General features: G+C 30.3%; 1 protein-coding gene across 1 annotated transcript in view; it reads right to left on the bottom strand.

Moving 5' to 3' along the window:
* Positions 1-20,057, bottom strand: part of LOC142341015 (uncharacterized) — a 48,081-nt gene extending 28,024 nt beyond the window's left edge. Inside the window, exon 1 of the mRNA XM_075391835.1 lies at positions 19,568-20,057. Within this exon, the coding sequence (XP_075247950.1) occupies positions 19,568-19,821 (254 nt within the window). The 5' untranslated portion in view covers positions 19,822-20,057. The remainder of the gene's footprint in view (positions 1-19,567) is intronic.
* Between the last annotated feature and the right edge of the window lie 6,399 nt (positions 20,058-26,456).

Genomic DNA, 26,456 nt, shown 5'->3' with positions numbered 1-26,456 from the left:
ATCGGCATTTAAAATACAATTGGTGTTTAAACAAGAATCGGTGTTTAGAAGAAATCTGTATATAAAGTAAACAATCGGCCTTTAAAATAGAATAGGCGTTTAAAATACGATTGGTGTTTAAGACAGAACCCGTGTTTAAATAAAATCTGTGTTTAAAAAACAATTGATGTTTAAATAAGAATCGGATTTGAATTAAAATCTGTATTTAAAATGCAATCGGCATTTACAATAGAATCGGCGTTCAAAACATAATATGTGTTCAAAATAGAACCGTGTTTTAGAAAAATTGGTGTTTAAAATACAGTCGGTGATTCAAACAGAATCGTTGTTTGAAGAGAATCTGAAAAAAAATTAATTGGTGTTCAATGTAGAATTGGTGTTTAAATAAATTCGGTGTTTAAAATCCAATCGCAAATTAAAGAAAATTGGTGTTTAAAATACAAAGGGTGTTTAAAGTAGAATCGTTGTAAAAATAAAATTTATTTTTAAAAAACAATCGCAGTTGTGTTTAAACATGAATCAGTGTTTAGATAAAATCTGTATTTAAGAAACAATCGGCTTTTAAAATGGAATTGGCCTTTAAAATAAGATCGGTGTTTAAAACAGAACCCGTGTTTATATAAAATCGGTGTTTAAAATAAAATTGATTTTTAAATAAGAATCGGTGTTTAAACAAAATATGTATTCAAAAAACAATCGGCATTTAAATTAGAATCGGCGTTTAAAATATAATCTTTGTTTTTTATAGAACCGTGTTTTGGAAAAATTGGTGTTTGAAATAAAGTCGGCTATTCAAACAGAATCGTTGTTTAAAGAGAATCCAAAAAAACACAATTGTTGTTTAAGATAGAGTTGATGTTTAAATAACTTCGGTGTTTAAAATCCAATCGCAATTTATACAAAATTAGTGTTTAAAATACAAACGGCGTTCAAAACAGAATCGATGTCTAAGGAGTTTGTTGTTTGAAACACAAAGGGTGTTTAAAGTAGAATCGTTGTATAGTTAAAATCTATATTTAAAACCCAATCGGTGTCTATATTAGAATCGGTGTTTAGAAAAATCGGTTTTTAAAAACAATCCGCGATTAAAATATTATCAGTAATAAATATAAAAAATGAGTGTTTAAAATTTATTTGGTGTATAGAATGGAACCGGTGTTTAAATAGATTGATGTTTAAAGAAGAATTGGTGTTTAGAATAGAATAGGTGTTTAAGACAATCGGTATTAAAAATGAAACCGGTGTTTTAGTAAAAGTTGTGTTCACATAAAATTGTTTTTTAAAATCGGTCTATAATATGGAATAGGCGTATAAAAAAAGCTGGTGTTTAAAATATAATGGTGATTAAAGTACGGTGATTGAACACACTTTTTGTCTAAACTCCAATCGGTGGGTAAAATAGTATGGGTGTTTTTGTTACAAATTTGTACTTAAAATAAAGTCAGTGATGAAAATTGTGTTGTTATGAGAATGAAATCGGTATTGATGAGACAATAGTTTTTCAAATTGAATCAGAATGAAAATAAAATCGGCATTTAAAATACAATTGGTGTTTAAACAAGAATCGGTGTTCAGAAGAAATCTGTATATAAAGTAAACAATCGGTCTTTAAAATAGAATAGGCGTTTGAAATACGATTGGTGTTTAAAACAGAACCCGAGTTAAAATACAATCGGTGTTTAAAATGGAACCGGCGTTTCCAATAAAATTGATGTCAAAAATACCAATGGTGTTAAAAAAGTCTTGGTGTTAAAAATATCGGTAATTAAATACAACTTGGTGTTTAAAAAAGAGTAGGTGTTTACATAAAGTCTGTACTTAAAGTACTTTGGGTGTTTAAAATCGAAATGGTTTTTATATAAAATCCCAATTTAATCTTTTATAAAATCTTAATTCAATTTGTTATATAAAATATCAAAATTACAATCGCTTTTGAAAATAGAATTAGTTTTAAAATGGAACTTGTACCTACAATCCAATCGGTATGTAAAATACAATCAATTTTTAAAAAATTTGCAGTTAAGTTACAATCGGTGTTCAAAATAGAATCAGTGTCTATAAAAAATCTGTACTTAAAACACAATTGGTGATGCAAATTGAATTGGTATTTAACAGACAATCTTTTTTGAATTGAAATTAATCAGTGTATAAATAACATTAGCTTTCAAAATACAATCGATATTTAAAATAGAATCTGTGTTTGAACAAAATTGGTGCCTAAAATACAATCGGCGTTTAAAACAGAATCGGTGTTTACAGAAAACCTGTAGTTGAAACACAATCGGCCTTTAAAATAGAGTCGGTGTTTAAAATGGAACCGGTGTTTGGATAAAACTGTTACTATAAAACAATCGGTGTTTAATATTGAATCGGTAATTAGATAAAATCGGTTCTCAAAACAAAATTGGTGTTGTTAATAGATTCGGCGTTTATATAAAAACGGTGTTTAAAATGCAATTGATGTTTAAACAAGAATCGGTGTTGTAAATAAAATCTGTTTTTAAAATACAACTGGCTTTTGAAATAGGATCGGTTTTTAAAATACAATCGGTGTTTAAAATGGAATCCGTGTTAATTTAAAATTTGTATTTAAAAGGCATTCGTTGTTTAAAATGGAACCGGTGTTCAATAAAAAAGGTGTTTAAAAAATATCAGTGTTTTAAATACAATCGCTGTCTAATTTGGAATCGGTGTATAAAGAATTTGGTTTTTTTTCAAATAAAGTGAGTGTTAAAATATTATCGTTGATTGAATACAACCGGTGTTCAAAACACAATCAGTGTTTAAAATAGAATCGGTGTTTATACTAAATCTGTTTTTAATATACAATCCGTGATGAGAATTGAATTGGTGTTCAATTAAAATTGGAATCAGTTTATGAATAAAACCGGCATTTAATTTACAATCGCTCTTTAGAATGGATTCAGTGTTTCAATAAAATCGGCGTTTAAAATACAGTCGATACAATCGTTGTTTAAACGAGAAGCGGTGTTTAGACAAAATCTGTATTTAAAAAGCAACCCGCCAATAAAATAGAATCAGTTTTTCAAACAGAATTGGTGTTTATAATTTAGCCGGAGATGAAAATTAATTCGAAATTTAAATAAAATTGGTGTTCACAAAAACAATCGTTTTTAAAAATGGAAACAGTGTATAATTAAAAATTGGCATTTAGAATACAATCGTTGTTTAAATAAATTGATTAAAATAGAATTGGTGTTTAAAAAAATCGGTTTCTAAAAATTAATCGGTATTTAAAACAGAATCGGTGTTTAAAGAGAATCTGAATAGATAAAACAATCGTTGTTATTACTATATAGTTGAGTTCAAATTGAATAGGTGTTTAAACAAAATTGGTGTTCAAGTGACAATCGTTCTTTAAAATGGAATCAGTGTATAAATGAAATCGGCGTTTTGAATACAATCGTTGTTTAGATTGGAATCGGTGTTTAAAGAAAATCTGATTGCAAAATACAATCGATGTTTAAAATAGAATGGGTGTTCAATTGACATCGATGTTTCAAATACAGTCGTTATTTAAACAAAAGCGGTTTTTAATCAAACACTTGAGATTTAAAATAAAAACTGTGTTTTAATAAAAATTGATGTTTGAAATATAACCGTATTTAAAATAGAATCGGCGTTTAAATAGATTGGTGTTTAACGTAGAATTGGTGTTTAGAATAGATTAGGGGTTTAAGACAATCTGCATTTAAGAGACAATCAATGTTAAAAATGAAACCGGTGTTTTAATAAAAATTGGTGGTCAAATAAAATTGTTGTTTAAAATCGGTCTAAAATATGGAATAGGCGTTTAAAAAAAGCTGGTGTTTAAAGTATAATGGTGATTAAAATATTCTCGGTGATTGAATACACTTTTTGTCTAAACTCCAATCAGTGTGTAAAATAGTATCGTTGTTTTTGTTACAAATTTGTACTTAAAATAAAGTCCGTGATGAAATTTGAGTCGTTATGAGAATGAAATCGGTATTTATGAGACAATCGTTTTTTCAAATTGAATCAGAATAAAAATTAAATCGGCATTTGAAATACAATTGGTGTTTAAACAAGAATCGGTGTTTAGAAGAAATCTGTATAAAAAGTAAACAATCGGCCTTTAAAATAGAATAGGCGTTTGAAATACGATTGGTGTTTAAAACAGAAACCGTGTTTAAATAAAATTTGTGTTTAAAAACCAATTGATATTTAAATACGAATCGGATTTGAAATTAAATCTCTATTTAAAATGCAATCGGCATTTACAATAGAATCGGCGTTCAAAACATAATATGTGTTCAAAATAGAACCGTGTTTTAGAAAACTTGGTTTTTAAAATACAGTCGGTCATTCAAACAGAATCGTTGTTTGAATAGAATCTGAAAAAAAATCAATTGGCGTTTAAGGTAGAATTGGTGTTTAAATAAATTCGGTGTTGAAAATCCAATCGCAAATTGAAGAAAATTGCTGTTTAAAATACAAACTGTGTTTAAAACAGAATCGATGTCTAAAGAAATTGGTGTTTAAAATACAAAGGGTGTTTAAAGTAGAATCGTTGTAAAAATAAAATTTATTTTTAAAAACAATCGCAGTTGTGTTTAAATATGAATCGGTTTTTAGATAAAATCTGTATTTAAGATACAATCGGCCTTTAAAATGGAATTGGCCTTTAAAATAAGATTGGTGTTTAAAACAGAACCAGTGTTTATAAAAAATCGGTGTTTAAAATAAAATTGGTTTTTAAATAAGAATCGGTGTTTAAACAAAATCTGTATATAAAAAACAATCGGCATTTAAATTAGAATCGGCGTTTAAAAAATAATCTTTGTTTAATATAGAACCCTGTTTTAGTAAAATTGATGTTGAAAATACAGTCGGTCATTCAAACAGAATCGTTGTTTGAATAGAATCTGAAAAAAACTTAATTGGTGTTTAAGATAGAATTGGTGTTTAAATAAATTCGGTGTTTAAAATCCAATAGCAAATTAAAGAAAATTGGTGTTTAAAATACAAACGGTGTTTAAAAAAGAATCGATGTCTAAAGAAATTGGTGTTTAAAATACAAAGGGTGTTTGAAGTAGATTCGTTGTGAAAAAAAATTTATTTTTTAAAAAAACAATCGCTGTTGATATTAGAATAGGTATTTAAAAAAAGTTGTTGTTTAAAATCTGTTGGCAATTAAAATAGTCTCGGTGATTGATTTCAATTGCTGTCTGAAATAGCATCGGTGTTTGTAACAAATCTGTACTTAAAATACAATCCGTGATCAAAATTGTGTCGTTGTATGAATGAAACTGGTGTTTACAAGACAAATATTTGTTTTCAAATGGAATCAGAGTACAAATAAAATCGGCATTTAGAATAAGATTGGTCTTTAAAATAGAACCCGTATTATTTAAAAGTCGTTATTTAAAATACAATTTGTGTTTAAACAAGAATCGGTGTTTAAATAACATCTGTATTTAAGATACAGTCAGCCTTTAAAATAAACTCGGCCTTTAACATAAGATTAGTGTTTAAGACAGAACCCACGTTTATATAAAATTGGTGTTCAAAACAAAAATGGTTTTTAAAAAAGAATCTGTGTGTAAACAAAATCTGTATTTAAAAAACAATCGGCATTTAAATTAAAAATGGCGTTTAAAATTTAATCTTTGTTTATTATAGAACCGTGTTTTGGAAAAATTGGTGTTTGAAATGAAGTCGGTTATTCAAACAGAATCGTTGTTGAAAGAGAATCTGAAAAAATACAATTGTTGTTTAAGATAGAATTGTTGTTTAAATAACTTCGGTGTTTAAATCCAATCGCAATTTAAACAAAATTAGTGTTGAAAATACAAACGGCGTTCAAAACAGAATCGATGTCTAAAGAGTTTGTTGTTTGAAACACAAAGGGTGTTTAAAGTAGAATCGTTGTATAGTTAAATCTAAATTTAAAACCCAATCGGTGTCTATATTAGAATCGGTGTTTAGAAAAATCGGTTTTTAAAATACAATCTGCGATTAAAATAGTATCAGTAATAAAAATAAAAAAGTCGGTGTTTAAAATTTTATTGGTGTATAGAATAGAACCGGTGTTTAAAAGGATTGGTGTTTAAAGTAGAATTGGTGTTTAGAATAGAATACGTGTTTAAGACAATCGGTATTAAAAATGAAACGGATGTTTCAGTAAAAAATTGTGTTCAAATAAAATTGTTGTTTAAAATCGGTCTATAATATGGAATAGGCGTATAAAAAAAGCTGGTGTTTAAAATATAATGGTGATTAAAATATTCTCGGTGATTGAATACACTTTTTGTCTTAACTCCAATCAGTGTGTAAAATAGTATCGGTGTTTTTTTTTACAAATTTGTACTTAAAATAAAGTCAGTGATGAAAATTGTGTTGTTATGAGAATGAAATCGGTATTTATGAGACAATCGTTTTTTCAAATTGAATCAGAATAAAAATAAAATCCGCATTCAAAATACAATTGGTGTTTAAACAAGAATCGGTTTTTAGAAGAAATCTGTATATAAAGTAAACAATCGGCCTTTAAAATAGAATAGGCGATTAAAATACGATTGGTGTTTAAAACAGAACCCGTGTTTAAATAATATCGGTTTAAAAAACAATTGATGTTTATATAAGCATCGGATTTGAAGTAAAATCTGTATTTAAAATGCAGTCCGCATTTACAATAGAATTGGCGTTCAAAACATAATATGTGTTCAAAATATAACCTTTTTTTTTTTAGAAAAATCGGTGTTTAAAATACAGTCGGTGATTCAAATAGAATCGTTGTTTGAAGAGAATCTCAAAGAAAAATTAATTGGTGTTTAAGGTAGAATTGGTGTTTAAATAAATGCGGTGTTTAAAATCCAATCGCAAATTAAAGAAAATTGGTGCTTAAAATACAAACTGTGTTTAAAACAGAATCGATGTCTAAAAAAATTGGTGTTTAAAATACAAAGGGTGTTTAGAGTAGAATCGTTGTAAAAATAAAATTTATTTTTAAAAAACAATCGGATTTATAATAGAATTGGCGTTTAGACAAGAATCGGTGTTTAGATAAAATCTGTATTTAAGATACAATCAACCTTTAAAATGGAATTGGCTTTTAAAAAAAGATTGGTGTTTAAAATAGAACCCCTTTTTTATATAAAATCTGTGTTTAAAATAAAATTGGTTTTTAAATAAGAATCGGTATTTAAACAAAATCTTTATTTGAAAAACAATCGGCATTTAAATTAGAATGCGCTTTTAAAATATAATCTTTGTTTAATATAGAACCGTGTTTTAGAAAAATTGGTGTTTGAAATACAGTCGGTCATTCAAACAGAATCGTTGTTTGAATAGAATCTGAAAAAAAATTAATTGGTGTTTAAGACAGAATTGGTGTTTAAATAAATGCGGTGTTTAAAATCCAATCGCAAATTAAAGAATATTGGGGTTTAAAATACAAACGGTGTTTAAAACAGAATCGATGTCTAAAGTAATTGGTGTTTAAAATACAAAGGGTGTTTAAAGTAGAATCGTTGTGAAAAAAAAATTATTTTTAAAAAAAAGTCGCTGTTGATATTAGAATAGGTATTTAAAAAAGGCGGTGTTTAAAATATGCTGGCGATTAAAATAGTCTCGGTGATTGATTACAATTGGTGTCTTAAAGGGCATCGGTGTTTGTAACAAATCTGTACTTAAAATACAACCCGTGATGAAAATTGTGTCGTTGTACGAATGAAACTGGTGTTTACAAGACAATAATTTTGTTTCAAATGGAATCAGAGTACAAATAAAATCGGCATTTTGAATAAATTTGGTTTTTAAAATAGAATCCGTATTATTAAAAAATCGTTGTTTAAAATACAACTTGTGTTTAAACAAGAATCGGTGTTTAAATGAAATCTGTATTTAAGATGCAATCAGCCTTTAAAATAGACTCGGCCTTTAAAATAAGATTGGTGTTTAAAACAGAACCCGTGTTTATATAAAATTGGTGTTTAAAATAAAATTGGTTTTTAAAAAAGAATCGGTGTGTAAACAAAATCTGTATTAAAAAAAGCAATCGGCGTTTAAATTAAAAATGGCGTTTAAAATATAATCTTTGTTTATTATAGAACCATGTTTTAGAAAAATTGGTGTTTGAAATACAGTCGGTTATTCAAACCGAATCGTTGTTTAAAGAGAATCTGAAAAAATACAATTGTTGTTTAAGATAGAATTGGTGTTTAAATAACTTCGGTGTTTAAAATTCAATCACAATTTATACAAAATTAGTGTTTAAAATACAATCGGCGTTCAAAACAGGATCGGTGTTTATGAAAAACAAAGGGTGTTAAAAGTAAAATCGTTGTATAGTAAAAACCTATATTTAAAACTTAATCGGTGTCTATATTAGAATCGGTGTTTAGAAAAATCGGTTTTTAAAATACAATCCGCCATTAAAATAGTATCGGTAATATAAAAAAGTCGGTGTTTAAAATTTAATTGGTGTATAGAATAGAACCGGTGTTTAATATGGAAACGCCGTTTAAAATTAAACGGTGTTTATCATAGAATCGGAGTTTAAAATATTCTTGGTGTTTGAAAACAATCGGTGTTTATAATACAATTGGCGTTTAAAATAGAGTCGGTGTTTATGTTAAAAATGTACCTAAAGTACAACCACTGGTGAAAATGAGTCGGTGTTCATATAAAATTGGTGTTCACAAGACAATCGTTCTATAAAATGTAATCAGAGTATATATAAAATTGGTGTTTACAATACAATTGGTGTTTAAAATTTAATCGTTGTCTAAATATAATCTGTATTTAAAATACAATCGAACTTTGAAGTGGAACTAATGCTTATATAAAATCAGTTTTCAGGATACAATCCATTTTTATATAAAAATGGTGTTTCAAATACAATCAGTACAATCGGTTCTTAATACAGGAATGGTGTTTAATTAAATTCGGTGTTTAAAGTACAATCTGTGTTTAAAAAAGAATCGCTGTGTAAATAAGTTCGGTGTTTAAAAAACAATCGGTGTTTAAAATTAAATCGGTGTCTAAATATAATCAGTATTTAAAATGGAATGGACATTTAAAATAGAAATAGTGCTTTAAAAATCGGTCATCAAGATGCAATTGGTGTTTAAAATACAATCAATGCCATCGGTACTTAAAATAGAACTGGTGTTTGATGAAAACCGTTTTTTACAAAACAATCGGTGTTTATGTTAAAATTAGTGTCTAATTAAAATCTGTATTTAAAGTAAAATCAGCTTTTAAGAAAGAATCGATGCTTAATTAAATTGGTCTTAAAGATACAATCGATCTTTAGTTGAAATCGCTGTTTAAAGAAATTGGTGTTTAAAATAGAATCGTGTTTAAATAAAATCTGTATTTTATTTAAATAGGTGTCTAAAATAGAATCGGAGTTCAAATAAAATCGGTGTTTTAAAAACAATCGATGTTTAAATAAACTAGTTGTTTGAAGTACAATTGGTTTTTAAAAAAGAATTGCTGTTTAAATTAAATCAGGGTCTAAAAACAATCGGTGTTGAATATGGAATCTGTGTCTAAAAAATTTGGTGTTTAAATAATCATTGATGTTTAAAACATTCTTGGTTTTGAATACAATCGGCGCTTAAATTACAATTCCTGTTCCAAAAAGAATCGGTGTATATAAAAAACTTTACTTAAAATACAATCCGTGATGAAAATTGTATCGTTGTTCAAATGAAATAAGTGTTTACAAGACAATCGTTTTTTCAAATGTCATCAGAGTACAAATATATTCGGCATTTGTGATAAAATTAGTGTTTAAAATAGAACTCTTGTTTACATAAAATAGGTGTTTATAATACAATCGGTGATTTAAACAGGTTTGGTGTTTAAAAAGAATCTGAAATTAAAGTACAATTGGTGTTTAAGATAGAATTGGTGTTTAAATAACATCGGTGTTTAAAATCCAATCGCTATTCAAACAAAATTTGTGTCTAAAGTGCAAGGGAGATTATAAATAAAATCTGTGTTTAATCAAATTTGATATTTAAAATAAAAACAGTGTTTAAAAGTGAATCGAGTTTTGAAGAAATCAGTGTTTAAGACACAAACGGTGTTTAGAATAGAATCTTTGTATAAATAAAATCTATATTTTTAAAAACAATCGGATTTATAAAAGAATCGGTGTTTAAAAAATCCGTGTTGAAAATACAATCCGCGTTTGAAGTAGAATCAGTAAGTTTATCAAATCGGTGTGTAAAATACAGTTGGTGTTTAAAATAGAATAGGTGTTTATATGGAATCTATGCTCAAAATCTATACGATGTTTAAAATAGAATAGTTGTTTAAACAATATCAGTGTTTGAAATAAAACTGGTGTCTAAAATACAATCAGTGTTCAGAATAGAATCAGTGTGTAAATAAAATCTATAGTTACATTAAAAGCGAAAGTAATACTTGCAATTGAAAGAGAATCGATGTTTAAATTTGAATCGATATTAAATAAAATTTTTAGTTAAAACAAAATTGGTGTATAGATGAGAACCAGTGTTTAACATGGAAACTGTGTTTAAAGAGGACGGTGTTTAAAAAACATTCGGAGTTCAAAACAGTCTCGGCGTTTGAATACAATCAGTGTTTAAAATACGTTCGGGTTCGGTGTCTAAATATAATCTGTGTTTATTATAGAACCGTGTTTTAGAAAAAAAGGTGTTTGAAATACAGTCGGTTATTCAAAACGAATCGTTGTTTAAAGAGAATCTGAAAAAATACAATTGTTGTCTAAGATAGAATTGGTGTTTAAAGAACTTCGGTGTTTAAAATCCAATCACAATTTATACAAAATAAGTGTTTAAAATACAATCGGCGTTCAAAACAGGATCGATGTCTAAAGAATTTGTTGTTTGAAACACAAAGGGTGTTTAAAGTAGAATCTTTGTATAGTTAAACTCTATATTTAAAACCTAATTGGTGTCTATATTAGAATCGGTGTTTAGAAAAATTAGTTTTTAAATTACAATCCGCGATTAAAATAGCATCATTAATATAAAAAAGTCGATGTTTAAAATTTAATTGGTGTATAAAATAGAACCGGTGTTTAATATGGAAACGCCGTTTAAAATTAAACGGTGTTTATCATAGAATCGGAGTTTAAAATATTCTTGGTGTTTGAAAACAATCGGTGTTTATAATACAATTGGCGTTTAAAATAGAGTCGGTGTTTATGTTAAAAATGTACCTAAAGTACAACCACTGGTGAAAATGAATCGGTGTTCATATAAAATTGGTGTTCACAAGACAATCGTTCTATAAAATGTAATCAGAGTATATATAAAATTGGTGTTTACAATACAATTGGTGTTTAAAATTTAATCGTTGTCTAAGTATAATCTGTATTTAAAATACAATCGAACTTTGAAGTGGAACTAATGCTTATATAAAATCAGTTTTCAGGATACAATCCATTTTTATATAAAAATGGTGTTTCAAATACAATCAGTACAATCGGTTCTTAATACAGGAATGGTGTTTAATTAAATTCGGTGTTTAAAGTACAATCTGTGTTTAAAAAAGAATCGCTGTGTAAATAAGTTCGGTGTTTAAAAAACAATCGGTGTTTAAAATTAAATCGGTGTCTAAATATAATCAGTATTTAAAATGGAATGGACATTTAAAATAGAAATAGTGCTTTAAAAATCGGTCATCAAGATGCAATTGGTGTTTAAAATACAATCAATGCCATCGGTACTTAAAATAGAACTGGTGTTTGATGAAAACCGTTTTTTACAAAACAATCGGTGTTTATGTTAAAATTAGTGTCTAATTAAAATCTGTATTTAAAGTAAAATCAGCTTTTAAGAAAGAATCGATGCTTAATTAAATTGGTCTTAAAGATACAATCGATCTTTAGTTGAAATCGCTGTTTAAAGAAATTGGTGTTTAAAATAGAATCGTGTTTAAATAAAATCTGTATTTTATTTAAATAGGTGTCTAAAATAGAATCGGAGTTCAAATAAAATCGGTGTTTTAAAAACAATCGATGTTTAAATAAACTAGTTGTTTGAAGTACAATTGGTTTTTAAAAAAGAATTGCTGTTTAAATTAAATCAGGGTCTAAAAACAATCGGTGTTGAATATGGAATCTGTGTCTAAAAAATTTGGTGTTTAAATAATCATTGATGTTTAAAACATTCTTGGTTTTGAATACAATCGGCGCTTAAATTACAATTCCTGTTCCAAAAAGAATCGGTGTATATAAAAAACTTTACTTAAAATACAATCCGTGATGAAAATTGTATCGTTGTTCAAATGAAATAAGTGTTTACAAGACAATCGTTTTTTCAAATGTCATCAGAGTACAAATATATTCGGCATTTGTGATAAAATTAGTATTTAAAATAGAACTCTTGTTTACATAAAATAGGTGTTTATAATACAATCGGTGATTTAAACAGGTTTGGTGTTTAAAAAGAATCTGAAATTAAAGTACAATTGGTGTTTAAGATAGAATTGGTGTTTAAATAACATCGGTGTTTAAAATCCAATCGCTATTCAAACAAAATTTGTGTCTAAAGTGCAAGGGAGATTATAAATAAAATCTGTGTTTAATCAAATTTGATATTTAAAATAAAAACAGTGTTTAAAAGTGAATCGAGTTTTGAAGAAATCAGTGTTTAAGACACAAACGGTGTTTAGAATAGAATCTTTGTATAAATAAAATCTATATTTTTAAAAACAATCGGATTTATAAAAGAATCGGTGTTTAAAAAATCCGTGTTGAAAATACAATCCGCGTTTGAAGTAGAATCAGTAAGTTTATCAAATCGGTGTGTAAAATACAGTTGGTGTTTAAAATAGAATAGGTGTTTATATGGAATCTATGCTCAAAATCTATACGATGTTTAAAATAGAATAGTTGTTTAAACAATAGCAGTGTTTGAAATAAAACTGGTGTCTAAAATACAATCAGTGTTCAGAATAGAATCAGTGTGTAAATAAAATCTATAGTTACATTAAAAGCGAAAGTAATACTTGCAATTGAAAGAGAATCGATGTTTAAATTTGAATCGATATTAAATAAAATTTTTAGTTAAAACAAAATTGGTGTATAGATGAGAACCAGTGTTTAACATGGAAACTGTGTTTAAAGAGGACGGTGTTTAAAAAACATTCGGAGTTCAAAACAGTCTCGGCGTTTGAATACAATCAGTGTTTAAAATACGTTCGGGTTCGGTGTCTAAATATAATCTGTGTTTATTATAGAACCGTGTTTTAGAAAAAATGGTGTTTGAAATACAGTCGGTTATTCAAAACGAATCGTTGTTTAAAGAGAATCTGAAAAAATACAATTGTTGTTTAAGATAGAATTGGTGTTTAAATAATTTCGGTGTTTAAAATCCAATCACAATTTATACAAAATTAGTGTTTAAAATACAATCGGCGTTCAAAACAGGATCGATGTCTAAAGAATTTGTTGTTTGAAACACAAAGGGTGTTTAAAGTAGAATCTTTGTATAGTTAAACTCTATATTTAAAACCTAATTGGTGTCTATATTAGAATCGGTGTTTAGAAAAATTAGTTTTTAAATTACAATCCGCGATTAAAATAGCATCATTAATATAAAAAAGTCGATGTTTAAAATTTAATTGGTGTATAAAATAGAACCGGTGTTTAATATGGAAAGGCCGTTTAAATTTAAACGGTGTTTAACATAGAATCGGAGATTAAAATATTCTTGGTGTTTGAATACAATCGGTGTTTATAATACAATTGGCGTTTAAAATAGAGTCGGTGTTTATGTTAAATATGTACCTAAAGTACAACCACTGGTGAAAATGAATCGGTGTTCATATAAAATTGGTGTTCACAAGACATTCGTTCTATAAAATGTAAACAGAGTATATATAAAATTGGTGTTTACAATACAATCGGTGTTTGAAATTTAATCGTTGTCTAAATATAATCTGCACTTAAAATACAATCGAACTTTAAAATGGAACTAATGCTTATATAAAATCAGTTTTCAGGATACAATCCTTTTTTATATAAAAATGGTGTTTCAAATACAATCAATACAATTGGTTCCTAATACAGAAATGGTGTTTAATTAAATTCGGTGTTTAAAGTACAATCTGTGTTTAAAAAAGAATCGCTGTGTAAATAAGTTCGGTGTTTAAAAAACAATCGGTGTTTAAAATTAAATCGGCGTCTAAATATAATCAGTATTTAAAATACAATGGACTTTTAAAATAGAAAGAGTGCTTTAATAATCGGTCAATAAGATGCAATCGGTGTTTAAAATACAATCAATGCCATCGGTACTTAAAAAAGAACTGGTGTTTAATGGAAATCGTTTTTTTACAAAACAATCGGTGTTTAAGTTAAAATTAGTGTCTAATTAAAATCTGTATTTAAAGTAAAATCAGCTTTTAAGAAAGAATCGATGCTTAATTAAATTGGTCTGAAAGATACAAACGATCTTTAGTTAATATCGCTGTTTAAATAAATCGGTGTTTAATATGGAATCCGTGTCTAAAAAATTTGGTGTTTAAATAATCATTGATGTTTAAAACATTCTTGGTTTTGAATACAATCGGCGCTTAAATTACAATTCCTGTTCCAAAAAGAATCGGTGTATATAAAAAAACTGTACTTAAAATACAATCCGTGATGAAAATTGTATCGTTGTTTAAATGAAATCAGTGTTTACAAGACAATCGTTTTTTCAAATGTCATCAGAGTACAAATATATTTGGCATTTGTGATAAAATTAGTGTTTAAAATAGAACTCTTGTTTTATATAAAATAGTTGTTTATAATACAATCGGTGATTTAAACAGGTTTGGTGTTTAAAGAGAATCTGAAGTTAAAGTACAATTGTTGTTTAAGATATAATTGGTGTTTAAATAACATCGGTGTTTAAAATCCAATCGCTATTCAAACAAAATTTGTGTCTAAAGTTCAAGGGATTTATAAATAAAATCTGTGTTTAACCAAAATTGATATTTAAAAAAAACAGTGTTTAAAAGAGAATCGAGTTTTGAAGAAATCAGTGTTTAAGACACAATCGGTGTATAGAATAGAATCGTTGTATAAATAAAATCTATATTTTAAAAACAATCGGATTTATAATAGAATTGGTGTTTAAAAAATCCGTGTTGAAAACACAATCCGCGTTTGAAGTAGAATCAGTAAGTTAATCAAATCGGTGTGTAAAATACAATTGGTGTGTAAAATAGAAAAGGTGTTTATATGAAATCTGTACTCAAAATCTATACGATGTTTAAAATAGAATAGTTGTTTAAACAATATCAGTGTTTGAAATAAAACTGGTGTCTAAAATACAATCAGTGTTCAGAATTGAATCAGTGTGTAAATCAAATCTATAGTTACATTAAAAGCGAAAGTAAAATTTGCATTTGAAAGACAATCGAGGTTTAAATTTGAATCGAAATTAAATAAAATTTTTAGTTAAAATGAAATTGGTGTATAGATGAGAACCAGTGTTTAACATGGAAACTGTGTTTAAAGAGGACGGTGTTTAAAAAACATTCGGAGTTCAAACTAGTCTCGGCGTTTGAATACAATCAGTGTTTAAAATACGTTGGGGTTCGGTGTCTAAATATAATCTGTGTTTAAAAAGCAATCGACATTTAAAATAGAACTAATGCTAAAAAATTGCTCTTCATAGATACAGTCGGTACTTAAATTAGCATCGATGTTTCAATAAAATTGGTGTTTACAATAAAATCGGAGTTTATTTTAAAATTGTCATTTAAAACACAATCGTTGTTTAAAATAGAATAGCTGTTTTAATTAAATCAGGGTCAAAAATACAGTCGATGTCTAATAAGAAATCGATGTTGAAAAAAGTCTGGGTTTTTGATTACAATCGGTGTTTAAAATAGAATTGGTGTTTAAAATTGAAGGGGTGTTTAAATAAAATCGGTGTTTACAATACACACGGTGTTTAAAACTAAATTGGTGTCTAAATATAATGTGTATTTCAAAACCCAATCGACTTTAAAAATAGAACTAGAGCTTATATAAAGTCGGTTTTCAAGATACAATCAGTGCTTAAAATAGTATCGTTGTTTGAACAAAAAAAGTGTTCGCAATACAATCGGTGTTTAAATTAAAATCGTCATTTAAAACACAATTCGGTGTTTATAATAGCATGGCTGTTTAAACTAAATCAGGGTCTAATATACATTTGGTGTTTAATATGGATTCGATGTTTGAAATGGTCTGAGTTTTTGAATACAATCGGTGTTTAAAATACAATCGGGGTTTAAAATAGAATGGGTGTTCAAATGAGTTCTGTACCTAATTTGATTAGGTGTCTAAATCAGAATCGGGGTTCAGACGAAATTGGTGTTTAAAAAACAATCGGTGTGTAAAAAAACTCGTTGTTTAAAGTACAATCGATGTTTAAAATAGAATCATTGTTTGAATTAAATCAGGGTCTAAAATACAATCGGTTAAAATGAAATCAGTCTCTAAAAAAGTCGGTGTTTAAAATATAATCAATGTTTAAAATAGTCTGGGTTTTGAATACAATTGGTGTTTAAAATATAATCGGTGTTTAAAACAGAACGAATGTTTATATGAAATCTGTACTTAAAAGACAATCGGTGATTAAAATTAAATTGGTGTTCAAAATAAGTCGGTGTTCACAAGACCACCATTCTTTGATTTGGAATCAGTGTATAAACAGAAATGGAATTTAAAATACAACCGCTGTTTAAAATGGATTCAGTGTTTAAGTAAAATCGGCATTTAAAATACAACCGGTACAATCTGTGTTTAAAAGGGAATCAGTGTTTAGATAAAATCGTTGTTTAAAATAAAATCGGTGTTTAAAATAGTCTCAGTATTTGAATACAATCGGTGTTTAAAATACAATTAATGTTTAAAATAGAATCGGTGTTTATATTAAATATGTACTTATAATACAATCCGTGATGAAAATTGAATCGGTGTTTAAATAAAATCTGTGTTTGAAAAATAATCGTTCTTTAAGAGGGAATCTGTGTATAAATGAAATCGGCGTTTAGAATACAATCGGTATTTAAAATGAATTCGGAATTATATAAAGTGGGCTTTTAAAATAAAATCGATGAAAGTTGAATCGGTGTTTAAAAAAAATCTGTGTTTGAAAAATAATCGTTCTTTAAAAGAAAATCTGTGTATAAATGAAATCGGCGTTTAGAATACAATCGGTATTTTAAATGAATTCGGAATTATATAAAATCGGCGTTTAAAATAAAATCGGTGTTTAAAACTAAATTGGTGTCTAAATATAATGTGTATTTAAAACCCAACCAACCTTAAAAATAGAACTAGTGCTTATATAGAGTCGGTTTTCAAGATACAATCAGTGCTTAAAATAGTATCGGTGTTTGAACAAAAAAACTGATCGCAATACAATCGTTGTTTAAATTAAAATCGTCATTTAAAACACAATTCGGTATTTTTAATAGCATCGCTGTTTAAACTAAATCAGTCTCTAATATACAATTGGTGTTTAATATGGATTCGGTGTTTGAAATGGTCTGGGATTTTGAATACAATCGGTGTTTAAAATACAATCGGGGTTTAAAATAGAATGGGTGTTTGTATAAAATCTGTGTTTAAAATATAATTGGTGTTTAAAACAGAATCGGTGTTTAAATGAGTTCTGTACCTATTTTGATTAAATTTCTAAATCAGAATCGGGGTTCAGACAAAATCGGTGTTTAAAAAACAATCGGTGTTTAAATGAACTCGTTGTTTAAAGTACAATCGATGTTAAAAATACAATCGCTGTTTAAATTAAATCAGGTTCTAAAATACAATCGGTTAAAATGGAATCGATCTCTAAAAATGTCGGTGTTAAAAATATAATCAATGTTTAAAATAGTCTGGGTTTTGAATACAATTGGTGTTTAAAATATAATCGGTGTTTAAAACAGAATGAATGTTTATATGAAATCTGTACTTAAAAGACAATCGGTGATTAAAATTAAATTGGTGTTCAAATTAAGTCGGTGTTCACAAGACCACCATTCTTTGATTTGGAATCAGTGTATAAACAGAAATGGAATTTAAAATACAACCGCTGTTTAAAATGGATTCAGTGTTTAAGTAAAAGCGGCGTTTAAAATACAACCGGTACAATCTGCGTTTAAAAGAGAATCAGTGTTTAGATAAAATCGGTGTTTAAAATATAATCGGTGTCTAAAATACAATTAATGTTTAAAATAGAATCGGTGTTTATATTAAATATGTACTTATAATACAATCCGTGATGAAAGTTGAATCGGTGTTTAAATAAAATCTGTGTTTGAAAAATAATCGTTCTTTAAGAGCGAATCTGTGTATAAATGAAATCGGCGTTTAGAATACAATCGGTATTTAAAATGAATTCGGAATTATATAAAATCGGCGTTCAAAATAAAATCGGTGTTTAAAACAGAATCGGTGTCTAAATAAAACCAGTACTTAAAAGACCAACCGGCGATGAAAACTTAATCGGTGTTTAAAAGACAATCGTTCTTTGAAATGGAATCAGTGTATGAATAACATTGGCTTCCAAAATACAATCAGTGTTTAAAATTGAATCGGTCATTAAAAAAACACCATCGGTGTTTAAAATTGAATCAGTGTTTAAATAAACTCGTTGTTTAAAGTACAATTCGTGTTTGAAATCGAATCGCTGCTTAAATATAATTGGATTCTAAAATACAATCGGTCTCTAAAACAGAATCATTGTTTAATTAACTCAGTGTAAGGAAGGAGGTTTGAGATAGAATCGGTATTTAAATAAAAGCTGTATTTAAAATACAATCGGCGTTTAAAGTAGAATCGGTGTTTAAATAAAACCGGTGTTTAAAATACAATCGGTTTTTAATTAAAATTGTTGCTTAAAATACAATCGGTGCTTGCAATTGAATCTGAGTTTAGATAAAATCGGTGTTTAAATTATAATCGATGTTTAAAATAGAATCGCTGTTTAAAAGAACCGATGTTCGAAATACAATCGGTGCTTAAACAAAATCGGTGCTTAAAATACAATCGGTATTTAAAATAGAATCGGTTTTAAATAAAATCGGTGTTTAAAATGTAATTGGTGTTTGATGCGGTGTTTAGAAACAGAGAGGGGGCAATTATTTCAAACACTTTTATGATTTGTGATATATAATGCGTTCGTTCATTTTTGGGACGTTTGTGCGTTTTTTGAAGTTTCCAGACTATTTGATTAAGAACTCGCGACGCCCCTCTAGGTATATCTTCCGTCTGTACATGCCCATTGCGGGTTCAAGAACTGATTTCTTTCTGGGATGTAAATTTCTAAGCAAACCCCAATTTTCATAATTTTTATAACCAAACAGAATTCACTATGAATTTCGTCTAGTTTCCCAGTTAGCTTTCCCGGATCAATAAAAACGACCAGATAGCTATACTATAATAAGACCTGACACCAAATAAATTGTTTTCTATTCTATCTTTTTTCTCTATTTTATTGCTCCTCATTTCAAAATTTGACACATACTTTTAATCAAATTGCGGGACAATTTTCGTCTGTCTAGAATTATAGAAGTAATTAAAAGACTCCCTTACTTGATGAAAAATTCTCTGTTAAAAAGTGTGCCCAAGTTTTCAGCTTCGCAGCAGCTGTTCCCTGTTGTGACAGTAGATGGCAAAAGTTCACTAGTGGGTCTGCTTGAAGTTACAGAGAGGGAAGATCCCGAATAGTTCTGTTTGTTGAAGTTGTGTGAGCTGTCACTAGATGAAGAGCTGTGTTTAGGGTGACCCGAAAATGAAGGTACAGGTGGAGGAGATATTTTGTTGGGTTTTTGTTGCAAGCGATTCATCTCAAACCTTCAATCGATACAATTACTATTCTCTATCAAAAAATAGTGGCAGCTGGGGTCAATTTTTACATGAAATTGAAGATATTCTCAATTAATCAGCTTTATTTTCAGATCACGCAAAGTTAATCAGCTGTTGAAGCGAAAATTGAGTCGCTGAAGCGCAGTTTTAAATTGCTCAAAGTTTTTTTTAACACAATTGAAGATTTTACAGAAGTTAATATGAATATCAAATTGGTTCAAACTACAGCCATCATTTTTTATTATGCACATTTAATTCAATACTTTACAATCATACACATATATGTATAAACCGTGAGCGCATATAAGAGAACGAACCATGAAAGTAGACAATTGATAAATGTGATTTTTAGTTATAAACCTTGCTGTGTCATTCTGAACAAAACCTCTTTGTCCTTGAGCACAACGTGATACAGCTTGTCAAACAAAAATACGGTGCAAACTGATTTGTTTCCAAAACAAGAAATTATATCGCAACACGAAATTAGGTTCACTTCTAGTACATCAAGTGGGATACAATGTGTGTGGTGCAGAGTTTCTTTGGTTTCTCATTAGTACAACTAATTGGAGCTAGGCATCAGAGACAAACGGGCTCAGAGCCGAATGAGAAAAAATGAGAATCGGAGCCAAATGCTAAAATTTGATTGATCGGTTCACAAATCTAGCGTCGCAATAAATTAAGATAACAGCGCGTAAAAAAGTCCAAAGATGATGTGTTAAATGGGCATATTTCATCATGTCCCTCTCTGATCCGTTCTGAAGTATCTCTGATTCAGTATTGAAAACCTAAATTTCTCTGAATTTGTTCTGATTCAGTACTGATTCTCTCTAGAGGTTAGGTACGGGCAAACAATCTGAGTGGTTTAAATTAAATTACAACAAATGTAAGAAATAGAGAATTAAGTAGTTGTCGCTTTATTATCTGTGGAGTCCGCGGTTGGGTTGCGCTCCACTCGGCCTCTCTGTGGCCGCAATACCCCCTGACGGGGTTGAGGGGGGATAGACCTTCGTTGGCTATTTTGTAAGTATTTGTTCGGAAAAAACTTCCTTTTTAAGTAATGAGAATGAGTTAGAGGGAAATATTTGGATCTAAAGCTCATTTTATGGGATTCTGCTCTGCGCACATTTGGCTCTACCGGCTTCCTCCCAACCAACCAATTATAGCTTTCGAGTGTTAATCAGGCTAGTTTTGATCAGACCGACTTGGATCACGCATAGGGTGAACCAGACCATCCGGTCCAAATTTGGCTCTGATCGGACTGTGGCGCCTTCAGGGGTATCAGACTTATTTGGGTCGCGTTCTCTTGATAAAGACACTATTGGGTTGACCGAGACAGTGGCCGCTGTATCGACCGAAAATACTTTTCTCCGACAACCAAAAAAATGAGAAATTCATGCAACAAATAATTTAAAAAGTGCTAATAGATGAAATATGAAGCTCTGATTGGCGAATTTAAACGTCATTTCGTAAGCTGACAAATATACAGCACAGTTTTTCAATCAATTGGCGTAACGTTTTGTCCGCGTTTGCATCCACCTCCTTCCCATCGCCAGGGGGGGTCCGGCAGTGGACAGGCCGAGTGGAGCGCCACCCAAACGCATCAAAAATAGTGGTCCAACAAAGTATGGACTTATCAACAAATGAGGTTTTTTGACCAATACGATTATCTCTCAGCTGAATTTCTCATTTTCTCTTTGTCGGCTAAAGGACCTCTCGGCCATTTTTCCTAGCACTGACCTAGACTTAACATTGATTGAGGCAGTGACAATTAGAATAGTGCATTCTTTGCTGAATAAACAAGATGTAACTATTTTTACATGTCTTCTGAGTTCTTTTGCAGAAAATATTGCGTCTTCTTTTCATAGCGTCAACTGATATTGTGCATTTTTTCAAAAAACAGTCAGCGCTTCATTATTACTTTTTGGATGGGAATAGCTGTTTTCTGTGGCTGTACTTGAGGACTAACATTAGACTTTCCAGACTATGTAAAAAATGATTTGACACCGTACAGCATGTGAAAAAAGCTCTGTTCACATTATTCACTATATCCAGAAATTGTCATCTGCAGATTATTGAGAGTCTAGACTTTCTTCTGGTCAGTCTATCACGATCATATGTAACCATCTGGTCATACTTTGGAGACTAGACTCTTATCACACTGTGTACACGGCAGCCAAGAGTAACCTTCCAGACTCCGTCACTGGGTCGCGCTTTAACGACTTGTTGGCTACCCAGGCTTAGCCAGAGCTAGATTGGGTTGTGCATATCAGCTAAGATTCCAAATGAAGCCCTTCAATTTGCTTTATAATGACTTGAACTATACGCGCTGCCTAAAAAACTGGCTTTACGCGAACTTAAAAAATTCCTCTAAATTACTGAGTTAGAGATCAGCCCTATAAGAATACGGGAAAAATTAAAGTTCATTTTATGGAATTCAACAGTGCGCCTTTCGGCTCTACTGGCTCCCTCCCAACCAATTATAGATTTTGTGTATTTCCCAGGCTGGTTTTGATCAGACTGACTTGGATCATGGATAGGGTGAACCATACCCATCCCGTCCAAAATTGGCTCTGATCTGACTGTCGCGCAAGAGGTGTTTCGGACTTACTTGGTTAGCGTACTTTGGTACAGACCCTATTGGGATGACCGAGACAGTGGCCGCTGTATCGACCGAAAATACTTTTCTCCGACAACCAAAAAATGAGAAATTCATGCAACAAATAATTTAAAAAGTGCTACTAGATGAAATATGAAGCTCTGATTGGCGAATTTAAACGTCATTTCGTAAGCTGACAAATATACAGCACAGTTTTTCAATCAATTGGCGTAACGTTTTGTCCGCGGTTGCATCCACCTCCTTCCATCGCCAGGGGGGGGGGGTCCGGCAGTGGACAGGCCGAGTGGAGCGCCACCCAAACGCATCAAAAATAGTGGTCCACCAAAGTATGGACTGATCGACAAATGAGGTTTTTTGACCAATACGATTATCTCTCAGCTGAATTTCTCATTTTCTCTTTGTCGGCGAAAGGATCTCTCGGCCATTTTTCCTAGCACTGACCTAGACTTAACATTGATTGAGGCAGTGACAATTAGAATAGTGCATTCTTTGCTGAATAAACAAGATGTAACTATTTTTACATGTGTTCTGAGATGGAATTCTAACATCAAAGTTTCCAGACTATGGAAAAGGTTGATTTCAGACCGTACAGCCTCTGAAAAAAGCTCTCTTCACATTATTCATTCGATCCAGAGAATGTCATCTGCAGACTATTGAGTCACTAGACTTTCTTCTGATCAATCTATCGCTACCGTATCTACCTCTGATCATACCTTGACTTGAAGACTCTGATCACACTATGTACACAACACCGCAGAGTTACCTTCCAGACTCTGTCAGCGGGTCACACATTAACGACTTGTTTGCTAACGGGGCCTATTCGGAGCTAGATTGGGCCGTGCACCTCAGCTAAGGTTCCAAATGAAGCCCTTCAATTTGCTTTATAGTGACTTGACCTATACTCGCAATTAGCGTATAAATATATTGTCATTGGAGCTATAATTTTGTGGGGGTTTAAAACGGAAAATCCCTGGATTTCAACGAGACACCTATTGCAAGTCTGTAAATGACCTCACTGTGATAGTCCTGGATTGAAATTGTTTGACTGAGCCCACAAGACCAGATAGAAGCTAGAGAAAAATATGAATATTTTTTATCTCAAAACCTTTTGAAAGACTTTTGACTCGATCAAAGAGCGAAGTTTTACAAAAGTTGAGTGGCAATTGTCAAATTTTACTACTCATCTCATGTGCAAACCGTCGACGCAAAGCGAAAAATAACTCACAACCTGGCTCTCGCAATTTTGAATGAGATTTTCATGAAGCCGGCTAAGGAATTTCAAGAAGACAGCAATTTGTATTTACGATATCAGCCGTTAATTTAAGATATATTAGAGCTGAAAAATTCACAAGCCAGCGAAGACATGCTATTTTTTTGTATTCGTTTCGCTCTTGGAGTAAACCTTCTAAAAATAAAACAGCTAGTAGGAAATTTTCCGTTATTAACACAACGGTAAGGCTTTAAAAACTCCGCATTTTGGGAACAATAGAAAAAAACACAAACTGATTTGAGTTGGAGTTTAGAGAATATATTCGACGTTGAACTTTAAAAATTTCGATCCGTAGACCGCCAAAAGCACTAGAAACTTAAAAGTGTAAGAGCCGGTGCTATTGAAATTAAATTGGCAAATCGAAAAACTGAAAACGAAATTTTTTAACACTAATAAGATGCTCAAGTCTTCATCTAAATAAGGAATATCACTACCAAAAAGAACATTGACCACACGTCGGAAAGAAAACAAAACCAGAAAACAAAAGAAAGCGTTATAATCATAACAATATCAATGTCACCTAAATATTTCTCAACAAAAAATCTTAAGAACATGAGAAGATATAAATTTCTATTTGTGCAGGTATAATATCTGGATAATAATAATAAGAAATGAGTAGTCTGAGAGTAATCTGAAACAATCTGAAAAACTTATTGATATCAAAAATGCTATAGATATCAATAGAAGTGGTAATTAAAAACAATTACTTGATTGACCCCACATTGGATTTTGAATTTAGAGCTACTTCTAACATAGAAAACAAGCATCTGAAAACTTAGAGATCAGTGAAAAACCCAGTTGAAAGAAATGAAGTCATGGTTCATTAACAAAAACTTCGGGAACATTATTTTTGTGTTTACATCAGCAACAAAGAAACTTATTTCACAAACAATTAAATCATAAAGATCAAACATTTATGCAAATAGCTGTATTAAATAAAGAAAAAAAGCGGAATTCACAAGAAAGAAAGTAGAATACGCGGATGTTCTCATCGAACAGAGTTTTTTTCTTCAGCACTTCTTTTCTCCTTTCAATTTCCCTGTTGCCGCTTTCTACATGTATCAGTTGTTCCAAAAAAAGGACTCACACAATTTCCCACTTCAAATGAGAATATCGAACAAATTAATTGCAAACAAGAAAAAGTGAATGAGAAAAATGCGTAGGATATTTAGCTAAGTCTTGGTACAATAAACGCCGTTGTTATAGCTCCGATACAGTTTATTCTACGTGTGCAAATTTAGCATTGTTGCAATTCCAAAAAGGCGTACAAATTTTTCAAGAATTCTGAACGGTTATCGCCACCAAGAAATAAGTGAAACAATGCTATGGAAAGAGTTCAGCGAGAGTAAAATGTTACTCTCGCTGAATTCTTTCTATAGCTTTTTTTCACAGGTTTTGCTTTTTTTCCCCGGTGGCGATAATCGTTTAGAGCGCATGATATTTTTATATGCCTTTTTGGAATTGTAACAGAGCTAAATTTGCACAATTAGAGTAAAGTTGCATCGAAGCTATAACAACGGCGTTTATTGCACCTAGACTTAGCTAAATATCTTACGCATTTTTCTCATTCACTGTTTCTCGTTTTCAATTAAATTGCTCGATTATCTCGTTTGAGATGGGAAGTGTATGGGTCCTATTTGAAACAACTGATACATGTAGAAAGGGGCGACAGGGAAAATGAAAGAAGAAAGGAAGTTCCCTAAAGCAAACACATCATTATTTCGTTTAGAAGACAAAACTCATTAATACTGAACCACATTAATTAAGACGTGTCCCGAGTAGGGTTACCTTGCGAGGTTACTCTACTGAGTTCTTATAGTATCTCAAGACTATATTGCAATAGTGAGACTTACCTGAATAACTAAAGTTCTATATCTCTAGTCTGTTACTCTTCTATCTGAGCTTCAGTAGACAGTGCACGGCCCCCAATGCTAAAGTCTAACGTATATCTCAATGCAAAACAAGAGCGGAGTAGAGAAAGAGAGAGAATTATACGTTATTATTATATCAGGTTTGGGTATGACTCTGATCGGTACCAACTGAAAGGTGTCGTCTGAGGGAAAACAGGTAAACATCGAAGGAAAGGTATTTCTTCTATTTTAACCAATCTGGAAAGAGTATTTTCAGTCTTTATTTATTTAAATAAAGTCTTCAAGTCTTCTTTGTTGGAAGTCAACATTGACTCCATCTTTCCGGGGTTTAAATTTTTTAGAAGTTTTGTGAGCACTCCATTCAATTTCTCTTCAATCTCTCTGGAGGATTTTATTTTCTTTTTGTTGAATGTGTTGCGCTTTTGCTGGTTTGTCAGTAGGTCAATTCTTAGACATAGATTGCCCACGGAGCAAGGAGTGAACATCAACAAACACAAAGTATCTACTCCAGTACCACTTCCAGTGGATGAAGATCCTTTTGGGTAGACCCGATGTTGATGTAGAAGGTGATCCTGATGTCCAGTGACTTACCTGACTTACCTGAATTATTTTGGGTTGCTTATGTTAGCTGTTAGGTGTTCAGAATTTTTTTGACTTAGCCTATCAAGTTAGGCGGTATTAATGTTCTGTTATTACGTAGTATCCCTTCCGGTTGTAAAGAAAAAAAATAAACGTGTGTTCTAAATGTTATATGTAATTCGATAGAAAAATCGAGGGTAGCCGGGTGAGCAACAACAAGAAGGTTGTTGACAACAATGAGAAGTCATTTGATACATGTAGTAACAAACGGTATAGTGA

The sequence above is a fragment of the Convolutriloba macropyga genome, chromosome 6 (assembly GCF_964194025.1).
Source record: "Convolutriloba macropyga chromosome 6, txConMacr16.3, whole genome shotgun sequence".
In the NCBI taxonomy this organism is placed as follows: Eukaryota; Metazoa; Xenacoelomorpha; order Acoela; family Convolutidae; genus Convolutriloba; species Convolutriloba macropyga.
Note: the sequence above shows the minus strand (reverse complement) of the source record. Positions and strands in the feature narration are given on the sequence as shown.